The sequence below is a fragment of the Bacillus rossius genome, chromosome 1 (assembly GCF_032445375.1).
Source record: "Bacillus rossius redtenbacheri isolate Brsri chromosome 1, Brsri_v3, whole genome shotgun sequence".
NCBI lineage: Eukaryota > Metazoa > Arthropoda > Insecta > Phasmatodea > Bacillidae > Bacillus > Bacillus rossius.
Genome location: NC_086330.1, coordinates 658,974 through 676,648, shown reverse-complemented (window position 1 = coordinate 676,648; position 17,675 = coordinate 658,974). Strand labels below are relative to the sequence as shown.

Genomic DNA, 17,675 nt, shown 5'->3' with positions numbered 1-17,675 from the left:
ATGTCCAATTTTTTGACGGTTCTCGAGAATGTATTCGTAAAATCACTGCTTCGTTAAATCCGGGGTTCGTGACATCGGGGTTCTAGTGTATTTAACTACGGCAAGCAAGAAATCGTACATGTAATCTAACCAGTAAAAATAAACTGTCTATTGACATATTTTCTTTAGAGGTGGCCTGTAGGGCGACGGACTTGTCATGAAGGTTTAAAGCACAGCCGTCTAGCATTGTGAGTGACAGCATCCTGCCATTGTATGGCTGGTTTCTTAGCGAGTAGCGGTTTGGGAAAAGGGGTTGGGGGGGGGGGGGGTTGAAATCAACTGAAAATTTCGGAAAACACATATTACGACCCCCCCTCTATTCCGACCCTATTCCTGGGAACCGTGAGGGGTCGTTTCAGAGAGGTTTGACTGTATCTATTTCTTGGAATCTATCTGTGCCTTTACATCTGTTGCTGTCACTAATTGGCATACAAGTACCAAGTTTTCTACATATGTAAAAATGGATGCAGTTCAATAAAAGTAAAACTTAGAACCCGTGTAATGAACACTGTATATCAGGCAGGCATACACTTAATCAAAATTGCTACATAAATTTATTCCAAGCTGATTTTGGCTCCACTTATGAAACTGGGTCAGAATGATGACAGGTACTTAGAATACTTGGATTATTGTGGGTTATGACAGCAGGAAATATTGAAATAAAAATGTTGTATGCATATCTCAATATACTCTTAGTTCAGAAAAGAAAGTGATAGTAATTACGTGTATCACACATGACTGTAACTCTTTGCACCAACATTCACACTGCACAACAATACTGCCCCCTGTCCCCCCAAGCTCAGAGGTGGCTTTATAGCAAAACAATGATTGAAGGGAGATTTTTGACAGTTTTCATAGGAGGAAGTTTTACATGCAATCTAAACCAAAATTTATACTTTATAGAATGTATAATGTTGTTGGCCACATTCTATTTAGTTAAAATTTGCTCTGTACAAGCTATTTTTTTTTTTAATGGCAAGTCAAAAAGTATAGATTAGAACAAAGGTAACACAAATTAGGTACTTACAAGAGTTGTTACAGCACAGTGCATTTCACTTTTATTAAATTACAATCTGGCAACATTTCAAACACAGTACAGGTACCACAAAACTGTCTTAAATCCCAATTAAGAAAAACATTTCCTGCAGAATAAGTTTATAAATATAGCCCTTCACCAATAAATACTAACTTATTTTTTAAATAAGTTTTCCCTGTTAATGAAACCGAACTCCCAAGCACCTTCAGAAACTGCTTTACAAGTTGTTGCTGCAGTTCTTCCCACTGCCAACACAACATGTGGCTCGTAGTTTACCGTGTTGGCAGAATTGCAACGCCTGTGCCGAGCGACACGCTCAAGCAAGACGATACAGGCCGTGTTCCTTGACTGTGGGCAGTCCGGAAACCAAGTTCAAACAACTCAGAATGGCAGAACTATATTTCTGAATGTGGTTGATTTGTGTGTTTATGTAACCAAATAATTAAAGTGAAATATTTTTGTACTCACAATGTTCCCACAATTGCAACATGCTTGTATTTATGCTGCGTCATCCAAGACAGAATTTGAATGTGCTTGATGTAAATTGTGAACTTAATAATACACTGTTTCAAGATGCTAACTTTGTTTACTCAGACCCCCTTGCTGTGTTGTATGTACAATATGGTATTCATTGAAATGTAAGTACAAACTGTTTGTGGATGACATCAATCCTCACTAATACATGTTCTCCGCCCAAATGAATGCCGAGCGTAATGACGCTCACTGCGGCGGACTGGAAGCCACGGAGGATGTCCAACATTCACTTAGTCCCGCGACACTTGCCTCGCTCGTTCATGCTCACTCGACAGGTCAGGCCAGCTGCTGCGTGCCTCACTCAGCTGACGTCTGGCTGATCTTCCTGCTGGCCTGGTACGTTCACCTCGCTCTCAAGATGTGCACATCACCGACACGGTGTTCCGTGCCGCGCCGGTAGCATCCCCACAGCTTCGGCATCCTTCTGCCTCAGCAGTCGCGACTCACTACTAGCAATTTTTTTCCATTGTCACCAGAAATTGTCTTTACATATTGCATATTGCCATAAATATTATGAATTTTACACAAGATCCTTATTGAACCGCGTATTTATAAATAAATAAATATATGTGTAAATGCTGTAAGTATATAAAATATATTTTTTAAATAAAAAAAAATTAAAAACATAGAAAAGAAAATTAAACATTTCATCATGTAATGGCTATTAATAAAATTTTTGATAAAACTGTATTATTCTAACACACCATTCATAATTTTTGAATAGCACACATTTTAATGTTTTTAATCAAACTAAATATATAAAAAAACTTACCTACAAGACTTAATGGTTGTACAGGTAAAAATGGAAGCAACATAAATGTATTTGATTTAGCTTTATATCTTACATATTTCATGATATGTTCCCAGAAAATTACTAATTAAAAATTTGTCAATATTCAATAAATGATGGAGATTTACTTACCCTGAACTTTATTAAAAAATATACAGGGCCACATCAAGGTAAAACTTAAAATAAATCAATTTTTCATGTAATATTCACAGCTTTCTCTCTGTTCTGCTGGCATCCAGCAACACATTAACTACTCAAAACACTGAAGAAAAATATTACATACTTGAATATACAACTATGTTAATTCAAATTGAATAAATTGTAAATAAAACAAAAAATTACTATCACAAATCATCAGTATTTTCATTTGTGCACAAAACATTTACAACATAAATTACTTAAACATTTTATGTATTTCTATCCTTATTGTTCAAACTGTTTCAACACAAAACAGAACTCAACCCAACAATTACAATTGAAATGATGTTTTGGAAACAGAGAAAAGGTCTGTGAGCTGACATCCAGCGAGCCCCGGGCTCGGACGCACGACAACACTGGCAGCTCGTCCGTGCCAAACTGCACTGCAAGAGCCTGCAAGTATCACAACACACATATCTCACTTTTTAACACCTTAACAAAATGTTCTTATTAAATAATCTACCATGAAATCCATTCATAGAAATTTGTATAAATACTTTATCTAGATTTGGTAGTGATGCACCGATTATACTTTGCCGATTACCGATTACTACACTAATAATTGCAATTACCGATTACGATTACCGATTATCAGTTTTTGCGTAAAGTTGAAATAAAAAATAGCATTTTACTAAATATTCCTACTTGAATGCCGTTCTGTTTTTACTCGTCGTTTAACATCCTCAACCATAGATGGTATAACTACAGTACTCAAATGTTTCCTGGAAGGAAGTTCATACTTTGGTACTGCTTTCTCCATTAGTAGCTTAAACCATTTGTTGTTGACAATATCCACTGGCTGCATGTCAACACAGATCATTTCTGCAACAGCTTGAGTCATTTCTTGTGCTCTTGGATCAGTGGGCAAATACATTATTTTTTTTGATACCATGGCTGGTAGTTTTGTTTGTGACAGTGCACGTTTTTCAGGTGGTCTAGGAGTGACATCATGATCATCTACTTCACTTTCCCAACTTTTATTTATTTTTTCTGAAATCACTTCACTGGAATGAAATTTTTTTGCGTGGTTCCACATGTTTGTAGTTGTGTATGACTTCCGGTTCCCGCAACTGCCTCGTGAGATGAGTGTTCCACATATTAAGCATTTTGCTTTAGATTCACTTATTAAATCCACCGAGAAAAATTTCCATATGTCACTTTTCAATCTTGAAGACATCATTATGTTGATCAACAATCAAAATACAAAGCTAAACTACAATGTGTTTACGTTAATGGCCATTGTCTACGGAAAAAAAAAACTGCAGTATTCAATATTCATGAATTACTTTTGCAGTGTTGCCAACTTCAATTCTGATCGTCACTTGTGCAAACATTATGGTTGCAATTTGGTATTTTATTTTAATAACTCCCGTTAATGACTAAAAAGAACTAAATTTTAAAAAATGCCAAATAATCACCATTTCAGTTTATTAATTACTAATTAGCATCACGTGAGCCTACTTTTCTCAATCCTTTGAGAAAGGGAACTATGTAGCGGCAGTGGAATGTGAACCGATGGCGCTATTGTGTATTTGTGCGTGTTGTCCGTTCCAACCTCACATCATACATAACAAACATGGCCGACATACGGAACACAGTGAAAATTAGTTAGGCGCATCGTTTCTACGATACCATGTCCAATTTTTTTTTCAGACTTACATTTACTAATATAAGTAACATATGCCATATTGTGAATTGTGACAGCTTTAAAAATGCATTTATTTTTAAACTAAATATTTTGTGCGAAGAAATCACGTGTGTGATTTGGCTGTGGCCATGGTAAATATTGTGACAATAATACCATTCACGACGTTAACTTAACAGGATAAATTGTACAGTAAGTAATTGAATTGAAAGGGGTAAATACTGTAAATAGTAAACGGGGCAGTTATGTATGTACGAGCACAATTCACAAAGCAAGCAAATATTATGAGGCGAGTGTATCCAGACTTGCTGAACATACATGGGAAAATAGCCACAAAATTCTCTGGGAAGACTCCACACCACTCATACAGGAATATGATAAAATAAAAAGGAAAATCAAAGAATCAGCCTTCATTATTAGCAATAAAAATATTTTCAGCCAGCAGAGCATTGAATTAAAAAATATGTGGATCCCTTTGATAAAGAGAGAAACATCCCTGCAGCACAAAACAATAGCCAATACTCAACCCACCATAACCAATCCGCTTTAACTACATGGTGCACAGCCAATGGGGAGACAGCTCGTCTGTCATTGGCTGAGCAAGATGTAGCCCTTTCTCTGATAAATACCCTCATTTTCCAGCCCCTTCTCAGTCGCACCTGTGTTTCCGTACCATGTGCGTCTCTGCCTGAGGATGGGAGCAGATAGCAGTTCCCGAAACGTCGCTTGTTTCTGTTTTGGTAAAACTATTGTATTTTTTGTCTTTTCGTTTTGTCGTGTTTTTGTCTCGTTTCAACTGTTGTGCTGAATTATTTTGGTTTCAATATTTTTGTTTTGTTATCATTTGTGTGTTTTTTTGTTCACTTAGTACTTTTTTCTTTTTCTTTGTTTTTTCTTTGTTTGTTGACCATATTTCTGTTTCGGAATATTTTGTGGTGTTTATATTCTTGTTGACAACAGCAATTGTTTGCTTAATTTTGTGTGTTTTTTGTCTTTCTTGTGTATTTTTATTTATTTTATTTATTAGTTTTTCTTCAACAGAAAAAGTTCTTAGCAATGGCGTATGTCCAAAAACTTACATCAAGTCATGCGCTCCCATTGCACAAATCTTTTAAAGATAACTTTAAAGATAATATCTATGTACACTCCGAGACGTTGACAATCCCTACCTTCCACGGTCATATTCGTTAAGGCCGGGCTTCAACCAAATTCACTCCGGCCGCGGTATAGGCATTTACATGCAAAACAAATTCCCGCGCGATTTCTACAATTTTTGTGAAAACGGCGTCAAACAAAAGCTATGTTGTAGATTTTGAAGACCTTAACAGCGCTATATCTTTAAAAGTTTTAATTTTTTATTTCAAGATGGTGATATTATGTGATATAATATTCAAAGTATCATATTTTTCAGGCTATTCATTTAATCGCTTAAACGGCTGTACTGGAACCTTGACTGAGTTGAATTCTTTAAAAAAGTCAGCGGGACTGATACTCTATCTTTAAAAACATAGTCACAGGATGATTATTTGTAATGGAAACATTGAGGCCGCGAGGCCCAGCACGTGGTTGTGGGCGAGGGGTGCCAGGGGGGAAGAGGATGACGCGCTAGGTGGCGGAGACAGGCTGCCATGTTGCCAGCTCCTTCCTGGAAGGTCACCCACCCCTCGCGACTGTGAGCCAGGGAGACGGACACGGACTAGTCATCTGTCACGCCTTGCGCGCGAGGTACTGACATTTCTGACAGTTCTGCATTTACAACTTCACTGGTTAGTGTTTAACTCTTTACAGGACAGAAAATAAAAACAAAAACTGATAGCATGATGGTCATGTATTAAAAACAGTATAAATTGTTCTCGCGCAGTTCGTCTTCACAAATTAAATTTGTTCATTATTTTAAATAGCTTTTTCTGTGGTCGTTTTTTCGTATATAATTTAGGAGGATTTTATGTCACACTGTTATGCACACCGACGCTTCATCGAAACAATCCTGTCTAAACCAAATGTTTATTAAAATTTTTAACTTCACATTTATTGTGACACAGATCTCAAACTCCTATCTGAATATCTACACATACTTGATCAATTTTTATTTTAATAACGAGTTTAAAAAATAACATAGAATAGCTTTTGCTATCTTTAGGTTTAGGCTTCTCCTGAAAATGCAAATGTTTCTGAAGACGCACAAACTATTACATTATGAAGGTTTGCTTCAAACTTTGATATTATTGGTAGACCTGAGTAGATAAAAAAATATAGCGACACTCACATTCTGTCAATTAGAACTTTTTGTAATAAATTTTTTTATGGCGTTGAGGCCCGTGGTTAGTTGCGCCCTCGGCTACCTTGCATGAGGGGAAGGGATGGGGAAAGGTGTTTGGCGCCAGCGTCTCACCGAGGTCACTCATTCTCTCTTTTTTAGTATTAGTGTGACGCTCGACTACGTATGACTTATTCAATGAAATTTATCAAGTCTTGGTACGCAGTGTGCGATTATCGGCAGCACAAAATGTCTCAAGAAACGGCCACAATTATCAAAGCGAAAGAAATCCGCAAAAAAAGAAAATGATTCTGGCACGTAGGCCTACTGCTAAAAATAAAAAGTATGTACATGTGTTATATATATATTATATATACACGGATATGAGACATTTATATTTGACATACTGTAAAACTTTTAAAATATTATTGAAAACAGAATACTGGAAATTAATTTTTAACATTTGTAAGAGTTGTTAAATATATTTGCTCTAAAACCATTTCAAACGAATTTAACGTTTCATTTTATGCGTAAAAATAAGCCTATAGTTTGAAAATGTATTAATGATACATTACACATTTGTTCTAGTGACAATGTTAGCCGTAAAATTGCGGATGCATGCGGGGCAATTTTGATTTTTATATGCAGCTATAAATACCATTTTTATTAGGATGCAATTTTGTCTATAATTTTTTTGTAATCTTTACTGTCAATTTTACGAGCTGGCACTTATTTTCAGCGACAATAGATTATAAAACAGAAACTGAGAAAACAATCCCGAAATATTTCTGTAAAATATGCTTTATGTTATTCATTTTTTAAATTTTACCATGAATAAATTATTTTATACGTCTATGTAAAACAAACATTTTATTAAAAATTTTAATTTAATGTAAAAATCAATTTACGTTAAAAGTAGTAATAATTTAGAATTTCTGAGTTTCGGTGACGCCTTTGCCCACTCACCGATGGATTGCCATTGTGATTATACACACGTCTTATATTTACTATAATGTGACTGAAAAACGTTATATAATTAACGTTTATTTTTATTTAATAGTAATGAATAGTATTAAAAATGTATATTATTGTCATGTTATAATTGCATGTCTGACATCTAACAGGTGCACAAGTTAGTATATTTAGGAGTATTATTTCTGTGACAAAACAACTTATGTAATTAATGTTGATTACATCGAATCACTGCAAGTCACTTTTGGAGAAAGAACTAATATCGTGAAACGAACAAAAATGCTAGCTGATTGTGAGCTATGGCACAAAATGAGACGTGTGCGGTTAAAAGTCAGTAATTTCGGCGTTGTTTGTCGCCGGAAAGAATCTATGTCCTGTTCAAATCATGTTAAACAGTTACCTACTTTACATGCCCCCGTTTTCGACACTGGCAATGGAGTACGGTGGTCGCAATGAGCATATTGCCATTCAGAGGTTTCAAGCACAAACCGGATTAGTTGTACAGAAGTGTGGTTTATTTTTGGATCTCTAATACGGATATTTCAGTGCTAGCCCTGACGGACTTGACCAAGGGCTCCAAGAAACTGCAATAAGAAAAAGAAAGTTTTTTCCACGTGTCAATGAAACGGAAGTTTAATTATTAAACGTTCACACCTTTATTTTTATGAGCTGCAAGGGACTTTAAACATACATAGCGCGAATACTGTTACTTCATGGTAATGTCTGTTGTTCGTCAGAATTTACAAGTAGAAAGAGTAGAAAGAGATGAGCTCATGCGGGAAACAGAAATGTTGCCGAAACTGACTAGATTTTATCGTAGGTGTTTTCTGCCTGAGATAGTGGTGCCAAATCAAAGCATAGACAGAGCCATTAGAGAACCAGGCTACATTTTGGAAGCTGAAAGAAGCTTGGCAGAGAAACAGCAATCAAGACGTCAAAAACTGACCCGGAAAAAGCAAGGGATAAATGAATGTAAATATAATTGAAGTAAGATATTTTTGTTCTTTGAAACTCTAGACGATTGCCATAAAATGTTCTGTTGTGTTCAAATTTGTTCTAACATCGAAAACATTAAGTTAAACGAAAGAAAACAATTTTTTTTTGGAAGTAACTGTACATGAGTTTTTATAAGGTTATAATTTTATCTGAAGTTTATATTTTAATTCTGTGGAGACATACCTTTTAAAATATTGTTTACAATGAATTCCGAAGAACTGATTATAGTTATTTATTTGTTTTGTATGTAGTAGTAATATACGTGTCTTTTGGTCTCTATGCTGATATAAACTGTGTTTCTACTATCAGTTATAGCCTATGGTTTTTCTTCTCATTTTTCTATTTTGTATGATATATTATACTGAATGAGTAAATGTCACTATTATTTTGAATTCTTTGTAAAATATGAAATATAAAACATGATTTTCAAACCTAATGTATTTTCTTTAACTGTGGTTCACATTTCGCAACAACTTAAGAAGTGGTCATTCTACGTAATAACTATTTGTAGTACCGGTAAATGTAATAATTAATACACGGTTACCATTAGTTGTAGGTACAATCATTAGCATTAAACATTATGGCAGAGGGAACATACATTTTTTAAAGAAAAGTTAATCTAATATTGTGTTAATCCTGATTTAGACACATTTTTCACAATACCAATCTTTTGAGCATTGTCATAGCCACATCCTCTGATAAGATCCTTCATAAAGATTAACTCATATCGCTGAATTTACTGATCAATAAAGAAAAATATTTGTAAAATTTACAGCTTTGAAACGTATGGAACCGTATTTATGTTTCAAAAATACATAAAACATTTCTTGTAATTATTTTGACACATTCTCAGCTGATATTAATTGCCTGAAAATAATTTTTAAAAATCAACGCAAACAACTTTAATTATTATGTAATACTTTAGCTGTGAAGTTATATGTGGATGAAAATTATACAAATTCTGGCAGGTTTCATTAATGTTTTATTATTATGAGGTTTTTTTTCTTGCAGCAATTGAATATTAAAAACGTAAATCGGTTTCAGCTAAAAATGCCCTACACTTAACTGAAATTAATGATAAAAACATATAAATACGTTAATGTGTAGTTCTTACTAACTTATAACAAACTTCTTTATCTTGGAGAGATCTCAGTTTCGCAAAAAACTTCGTTTTCAAAGTATAGTTATATTTCAATGATACATACAAACACACACATACATATATATATATATGTATATATATACATATGTATATATATGTATATATATAATTATTTTTCATGCATTAAGCACAATTTTACTCTACTGAAAATCTCTGTGTGTATTAATAAATGCTGATTTATCATTATTTGCTTGGTAATGGGAAACTAGAAGGAAATATATATTTTTTAATGAGGTTTGGATGGCCACTTCTAGAAAATTGAGAAAATGACAAAGTAAATACGAACCTTCGTACACACGTACTGATTTCACGTTACTTCTATGTAGGGACTCGGAAATTTCGTGAATTAATCTGGAATCAGGATAGAATTAAATGTTTTAAATGTGCTCAACCCATGTTTGCTTTTCCTTTGGCTGATTTCTTATCCTAGTTGATCAGCACTACCTGATTTACTTTTTTTTCTTCTCCTAGTTGGGCATCGCAGAGGGGTAGCTAATAACTATCGCCCAAAAATGAACTCAGTGGAACAGTATAAATGTTTTCATACTAGCTTGCGACAAAATGAATGCGCGAAATTTACCTATCTCTATTTATAGGCCTATACAGACTGATAATACTGGCTGTGATTCGATTCGCCAGTAGTATAGGAATGTATGTCCGGGCACAGGCGCCAGGCGCTGGTGTCGGTGCCGGGTCAGTGACCGACCGACCTCTGAAGTCACGGCGGCCATCTTGGACTAAAAAATTCCTTAAAATTTCTCAGAAATGACTCAAAATGACTCAAAATGTCCCATTTTCCAGGGAAAAATTCCCGTCTCGAGGGAAAATTTACCGTTTTTAGATCTTAAAAATACCAGCGGGTAGAAATATCCATATTGAGGCTTAAGCATCCATGTCTACAGCTTCCGATAAGCCTCTGACGTCATAATTTAATATGTCATCATGTAATATGACGTTACAGTTGCAATTTCCGTTACGGCAGCCATCTTGAAAATCATTCTTTATTATCCTATTTTAATGAAAAAATTAAAAAATTAATAAAAAAGCTATTTATGAAAAAATTTAATTTTTTTCATTAAAATCGGATAATAAATAATGATTTTTAAGATGGCTGCCGTAACGGAAATTGCAACGGTGACGTCTTATTACATGATGACATATTCAATGATGACGTCAGAGGCTTATCGGAAGCTGTAGACATGGATGCTTAAGCCTCAATATGGATATTTCTAGCCGCTGGTATTTTTAAGGTCTAAAAACGGTAAATTTTCCCTCAAGACGGGAATTTTTTTCCCTGAAAAACGGGAAATTTTTACAAATTTTGAGTCATTTTTGAGGAATGTTTAGTCATTTTGAGGAACTTTTGAGTCCAAGATGGCCGCCGTGACGTCAGAGGTCGGTCTGTCATTGATCTGGCACCGTCACCAGCGCCGGCGTCTGTGCCCGGACATACATTCCTATACTTCTTTCGCCTCTTTTTACTTTTCCGTCCCTGTTTCAGGTAAGAGGTTTAACAGATTTGGTAACCAACCTTGTTTTGTCTAATCTGGTATTTGTCAGTCTGCATTTATTGTAGGTCTTGTCCGCACTGGCCTGTAGATCATAAAAGACCAACTATAAAAATTTCCATGTTCACATATTATATAGTTCGTTAGGAACGCTGCATCTGCAAAATTGTTGACAGCTCGTCAAGCATAACTTTACCGTCGTTACAGCCAATATATGACTGAAACACTGTTGATTCTTATACTGGAAAGCTTAGACAGTACTCTGTAATTTTTTTTCAATCAAACTGAAATATTCATGCACACAAAATTACAGATATTTGTAAATATGTACATTTGCACGAAAGCAAATCGCTGCAAATGTGGGATTGTATTATTGCCCGGGCATTTATTCTTTGGGTTGTCCCAGTACCTGAATTAGTTACAGTTATTTATAAACATTTCCCTGTATAACTTTCCACGACTAAATGCGCACGCACAAAAGCACAATAAACAATTATGAAGTCCAATTTCTAAATATTATTACATTTTCCAAGGGTTAAAAATGTACCCTTGTACAAAAAAGTCGTAATATAATATTATATTGCAATATTCGTAAGCGCGACAGTAAATATCCAGCTTTGTTTAGAAAAACGCAAATCATAAATTCAAAAATAACCATAACAATGTTTTGTAGAAATTTACTATATTTTCTCTAGTAATATTACGAAATATTTCTTGGCAACCGATTTCTAAAGGAATTTTGTGAAAATGTCCAAAAACATTTTTTTTTCTGTGTAAGGAATACTATATTTAATTATAATAAATTATTTTTATACTACTAATTAACAGATTACTTCAGTTTACAAGTTTGCAAGCTAAGAACACATATCCATGAACGATACGGAGTACTTGATTTACCTATTGTACTTGCACTTGGCAATTCTTTTATAAACTCTAAGTTTTAATACATACTTGTATTAGGTCCTCATTTTTTACATTTCGTTACATTGCCAATGTGTAGCAAGTATATGTATGTATGTACATCGTATTTTATTTCTTACGAAATATTTGTGTCTTGAAATAAATAAATATATTTCAAGAAACGCATCTCGACTACTGTTAAATTTTTTAATAAATGACAAATTGTTTAATGTTATGAAAATAGTCCTGCCCTATAACTCGTATATATATATATATATATATATATGTTTGTATATATATATATATATATATATATATATATATATATATATATATATATAATCATGTTTATATATAAACATAATTCAAACCTTTGGTCACAAGTGTAATATTCGCATACATTATGTGGATAAGTTAAAATATTTTTAATTAAAAAAAATAGGTTTGTTCATAAAATGAAATGTGTGTGTAGGAAAACCCGCCAGAGTGACGGGGCTTATGTTATGGGACGTGTAAGTGCATGTCATCCTTGAACGTGACATGCAATAGATTTCAGTTTAACTGACCATTGGTTGTAGGATTATAATTTAAAAAAAACGTTATCAATGTCGTATTATCAGAATTCATCTCCAAAAAAATCCTGCTCTATATGATGCCTAATGAAGATTCCGGCTGTCCCGGGCACCGGGCTTCTAGTGCTGAAGCTCTGCTGAGTGGGTGTGCCTCGCCTAACCGTCCGCCCCTAGCTAGGCACGCGGCTGTTCTCCTCAGTTGGACACAGAGCTGGCAACACCGGATGAACACCTGATCCCGCCGGCGCCCCCCTTCCACCCTTCTGCTCACTCGCTGCCACGGTCTTATCTCTGTCTGCGATCTCTCGCTCTCAGCTCCACCCCAGAGCTATCTGGTGACCGTGATTCACAACCGCGACCTTGAAGCTTGCCCTTAAGAGATTTCAGCCGTTTGTAGTTTCAATTCAAGAAATTATTAAGGTTTAAACTTTAAATGTATTTTCTTTTCTTTCAAGTCGTATGGGTTTCAGCAACAAATTTTACAATAATCGGCAATCGGTTATAACCTAACCTGGTAATCGCCGATTACGATTAATCGGCATTTGGTCAATAATCGCAGTTGCCGATTAATCGGCTGCATAATCGGTGCATCACTAAGATTTGGTGAATATTGAAAATTAAAATAATGGCTTTACTTCATTACTAGGGACAAAATTATATGATGAATTGCGACAAAATCCAGAAAAGCAAGTTACACCATAGAGCACCTAAATGCAACTAAAATCATTAGGGATGGGGCGACCGAATCCAATATCCGCCGAATCCGCCGAATCCTGGGGGATTCGAAGGTTCGGCGGGTCTGATATAGGATTCGTCAAAGGATTCGGTTTTTACTATTTACGGGAAAAAAATACAGTAAAACTCGCTTAAGAGGTCCCGCATGGTAGGTATTTCCGTATAAAGCGTTTAAATTGCCAGAGGTCTCGTCATTTACGCCATTAAATGTGTGATATAATGTCCGTTAAAATTTTTTCTGAAACTTCTTGTCTCAAATAATGGCACACGTAAATATGAAGAAAAGACAAATGAACAACAACATACGAAGAAATATGGATGATGTACCATAACTACAGTACAAACCCAATAGTTATTTTAAGATAATTACCATAAAAAGAACTAAAGATTCTTTGTATAATACCATAATTACTACAGAAGCATGATAGCTACCATATTTGCACTATAGTTACCGTAACAACTGAGATGTATGTTTACCGTGATAGTAATGTATTATTTATTTATGACATATTAAATTAAAGAACATTGTTAAAAAAAAAAAAGGATGTTAAACTTTGATATGTACGGTTCGCACATGTTGCTAAGAAATAATGCGATCTGAAAGAATGCAGTACTACTACGAAAAGTGAGAATGGTACTCGTGGATTTTTAGGTTATGGCAGTCTTTCGTTTTTCAGTAATATCGGCCGAAAATTAACGAGCGTACTGTATCGGAAGTCGGCAGAAATGCCGATTCAACTAAATATTGGCAAAATCGGCTTCTTCAATACAGCTCTACATTTAATGACATGAGTAAACATATTTCAGACTTCAGGATATTGAAAAAGACTTTAATTTCCATGTAGGTTTATTGTGTGTATGTTTTTTTTGCAAGTGTAAATTGAATCAAGTAAAATGTTTTTATTTTTATTACTTTCTATTGATTAAACTTTAATGACCAGTTACAGATATTTATGACACTAATTTTGAGGTTAAGCAATTTTACTAAAGCATTCCAGCCAAGCAGGTTGCCAGCGAGAGATGCTTCTCTTCTGCTGGAAACACTATCTCCAATCGTAGAGCTAATTTATCTCCTGAACGTTCAGAACAAATTATTGTTCTGAATGATAGATTAAAGAACAGAATTTAATACTCTGTGACAATCTCTCTCAGAATTATTGTGCTGAAAAGTGGAAATGTTGAAACAATGTGAATGTACTTTTCAAACAACATGATTTTTGGTGCTAAGTTTGTTGAAGCTCAGTAAGGACTCCAGAAAAATTGACAAGGGTGAAATTTTTCCAAAGATATGTTACATTTACACAAACATATACTTGGTTATGTTAGTTGGATGATATCAGTTACTAATGAACCAATGGAAACAGGTAAGATTCAATGAAAAAAAATGTTATTTTTATTCTAGCAGTGCAAAATGTAAACACACACTGTAAATAGTTACCCAAAATTAATAAGCCCACTTCATTTTAATACTTTATTCAGACATGATATTAAGTTTAAGATAAAAATAATTTCCCAAAAGTGTAACTGTACCACAAAAGCTCGAGCTCGGCTCGAAGTAAAATTCTTAGGCTCGCAGACCTCTAGCTTATTTATAGAAAAAATCCTAACCGCTAATCTGTACTAAAACTGAAATTTTTTAAGAAAAAATTGTTGTCTTTATATACACTTATACCAGAAATGTACCAAACTACATGTGATAAAGTCAAGGGACTTTTAGTGCAAGCAGAATACATCTCACTTACATTAGATATGTGGACATCATCTATTAAAAGATTCGGGTTTGGGTTCGAGATTCGGCAATTCCAGTCGAGGATTCGAGTTAGGATTCGGATTCGAGGAAATCAGGATTCGCCCCATCCCTAAAAATCATTAAATAATCAGCATTTTCAATCAAAAATTTAACTGAAATCACAAAAACTGATTTCTTGTAGTAAATTAAACTCGAAGAATGTAACATGTTCTGGATGAAGGTTGTACCAAATTGATGTACTAAATAGATTGAATTTCTAAAAAAAATTTCTGATCATTTCACTGTTGTTATTAACTCATTTTTACATTACGGCATTGGTGAAGTTTTCAAAAACACAATTACTTGCATATTTATTTTTTAAAAAATGCTCATTACAAAATAACAAACTGTTTTGGTGAACTAAGTATTATGTGATATCATTTAAGAGTCACATTTGCTTATAATATGCTATATTTATACATTATCAGAGTTCATAAAAAAGAGCTCCCTTGTTTTAAAAATGCAATTAGACTATAAATAAACCCATGAAATCTGGTCACAGCGAGGGAGAGCTACGACTGGGCCGAGGCCTGGCGCTGCCGGCTCAGCTCCTTGTACTCAGGAATGGCGAACTCGGCCGGGCCGGGGGGCGGGTCTCGGACCAGGAACTCGTGCAGGTACAGCGTGGGCACCAGGGGAATGTTGTTGCGCACGAACACGGCCAGGCTGATGGGCTTCTCCAGCGACACCTTGTTCACGTCCACGATGCACACGTTGGCCGAGCACCAGTCGCTGCAACACAGGAGGAGTGGGCTCATCCTCGGAGCTTCCTGCCCCTCGCTGCGTGGCCCCTCGCTAGGACGCTGCACACCCACCCGAGCGTCTGGCCGGCCTGGGACTGCCGCGGATGATTGGTTTGAGACTGACCTGCTGTGTCCTCGCGTGGACGGTCAAAGGCATCACGGCTCCGCATGGGGCGTTTGTGACTCTTTCCGCTTCACTTTCGTAACTGTTAGCCGCTGTCAAGAGCGCTTTTCTTAATACATGAAAATTATAATATATAATAATTTTTATTTCCCATTTTTTTTTACACTTTGTTAACAATATTCACTTAATTAACCAGGAAATTTAGCACTCACGAAAGCAAACTTGTATATGAGTACATCTAGACACTTCAAATTACATGTGGTATTTTGACGATTGTAAACATATGTAAATATATAATAACTCACCTACTTCACAAACAAGAAAAGCTATTTCCATCGCCATTGTTCACTCCTTGGAACAGCTGGTTTTTTGCCTTTTTTTTTATTTAGCCGATTATTTCACAGATGTTGAATTTTCCGAGATGCTAGACGTGAAAGAAATAAAAAGGAAACCAGCTTCTTGTTCGAGTTCAGTGAAATAAGGTAAAATGTGTTAAAGCCCACGCAACTGTTGTGAATGAGAATGCACATGAAATGGTAGGTTTGTTGACTTTCTCGAAGGATCTGGGTACCCCAGCGCCCTTGAACTGCCCCCGTGGCTGGTGTGCACTCCAGGTACACTGGTGTGCACTTGGGGAAGTTGCTGAGGGAACATCAGCCTTGGCTGAAAGAAGCTCAGAGTAAGATTCAGTTGTGGGATGTATAGCCAACAAGCAGCATGTTCAGCAACACAAGAAAAGAACACTTCGAAAAAATTGCCGAGCATTCAAACTCAAAATGATAATGTACAGCAAAGAGAAGAAAGAAAGAACAAAAAGATCTGAGGAATTTAAGAAATACTACAAACTGATATTTTCCAGGGGTTCATAGCTCATAGGAAACCAAAGCTTAAGCTAAATGTTTGTTAAGATAGGGTAAAAGTGGATGCATACCGTTTCTACAGATAATGAAATTTTTGCCAAAAATCTGTCTTGAAGCTGTTTCGATGCAGACAATGTTGACAGCGAAAGACTTTTATTCCATTAAAATAATAATGGTCACTATTTATATTTTTCCCAATTTGAAATTGAACGCTAAGACTTTACGAACCTAGGTGATTTAGTAAGTTGAATAAAAAGCTCTAATATAAACTTCTTACATACACACAGACGGAGCGGGGCAGAGGGAAGCGGAGCAGGGCAGAGGGGAGCGGAGCAGGACAGAGGGGAGCGGAGCAGGGCAGAGGGGAGTGGAGCGGGGCAGAGGGGGAGTGGAGCGGGGCAGAGGGGGAGTGGAGCGGGGCAGAGGGGAGTGGAGCGGGGCAGAGGGGAGTGGAGCGGGGCATAGGGGAGTGGAGAGGGGCAGAGGGGAGTGGAGAGGGGCAGAGGGGAGTGGAGCGGGGCAGAGGGGAGCGGAGCAGGGCAGAGGGGAGTGGAGCAGGGCAGAGGGGGGCGGAGGGGAGCGGAGCAGGGCGGAGGGGAGCGGAGCAGGGAGGAGGGGAGCGGAGCAGGGCGGAGGGGAGCGGAGCAGGGTGGAGGGGGAGCGGAGCAGGGCGGAGGGGGAGCGGAGCAGGGCAGAGGGGAGCGGAGCAGGGCAGAGGGGGAGCGGAGCAGGGCAGAGGGGAGCGGTGCAGGGCAGAGGGGAGTGGAGCAGGGCAGAGGGGAAGTGGAGCAGGGCAGAGGGGAAGTGGAGCAGGG

At 36.4% G+C, this 17,675-nt stretch overlaps 1 protein-coding gene across 5 annotated transcripts in view; it reads right to left on the bottom strand.

The window, feature by feature from the left end:
- Nucleotides 1-2,737: 2,737 nt before the first annotated feature.
- Nucleotides 2,738-17,675, bottom strand: part of LOC134530802 (DNA topoisomerase 2-binding protein 1-A) — a 106,284-nt gene continuing 91,346 nt past the window's right edge. For 3 of the 5 annotated variants that reach the window (XM_063366025.1, XM_063366048.1, XM_063366016.1), the window contains exon 26: nt 2,738-15,865. In XM_063366025.1, the coding sequence (XP_063222095.1) occupies nt 15,646-15,865 (220 nt within the window). In that variant the 3' untranslated portion in view covers nt 2,738-15,645. The remainder of the gene's footprint in view (nt 15,866-17,675) is intronic. The other 2 variants (XR_010074873.1, XM_063366039.1) reach the window with 2 other exon arrangements.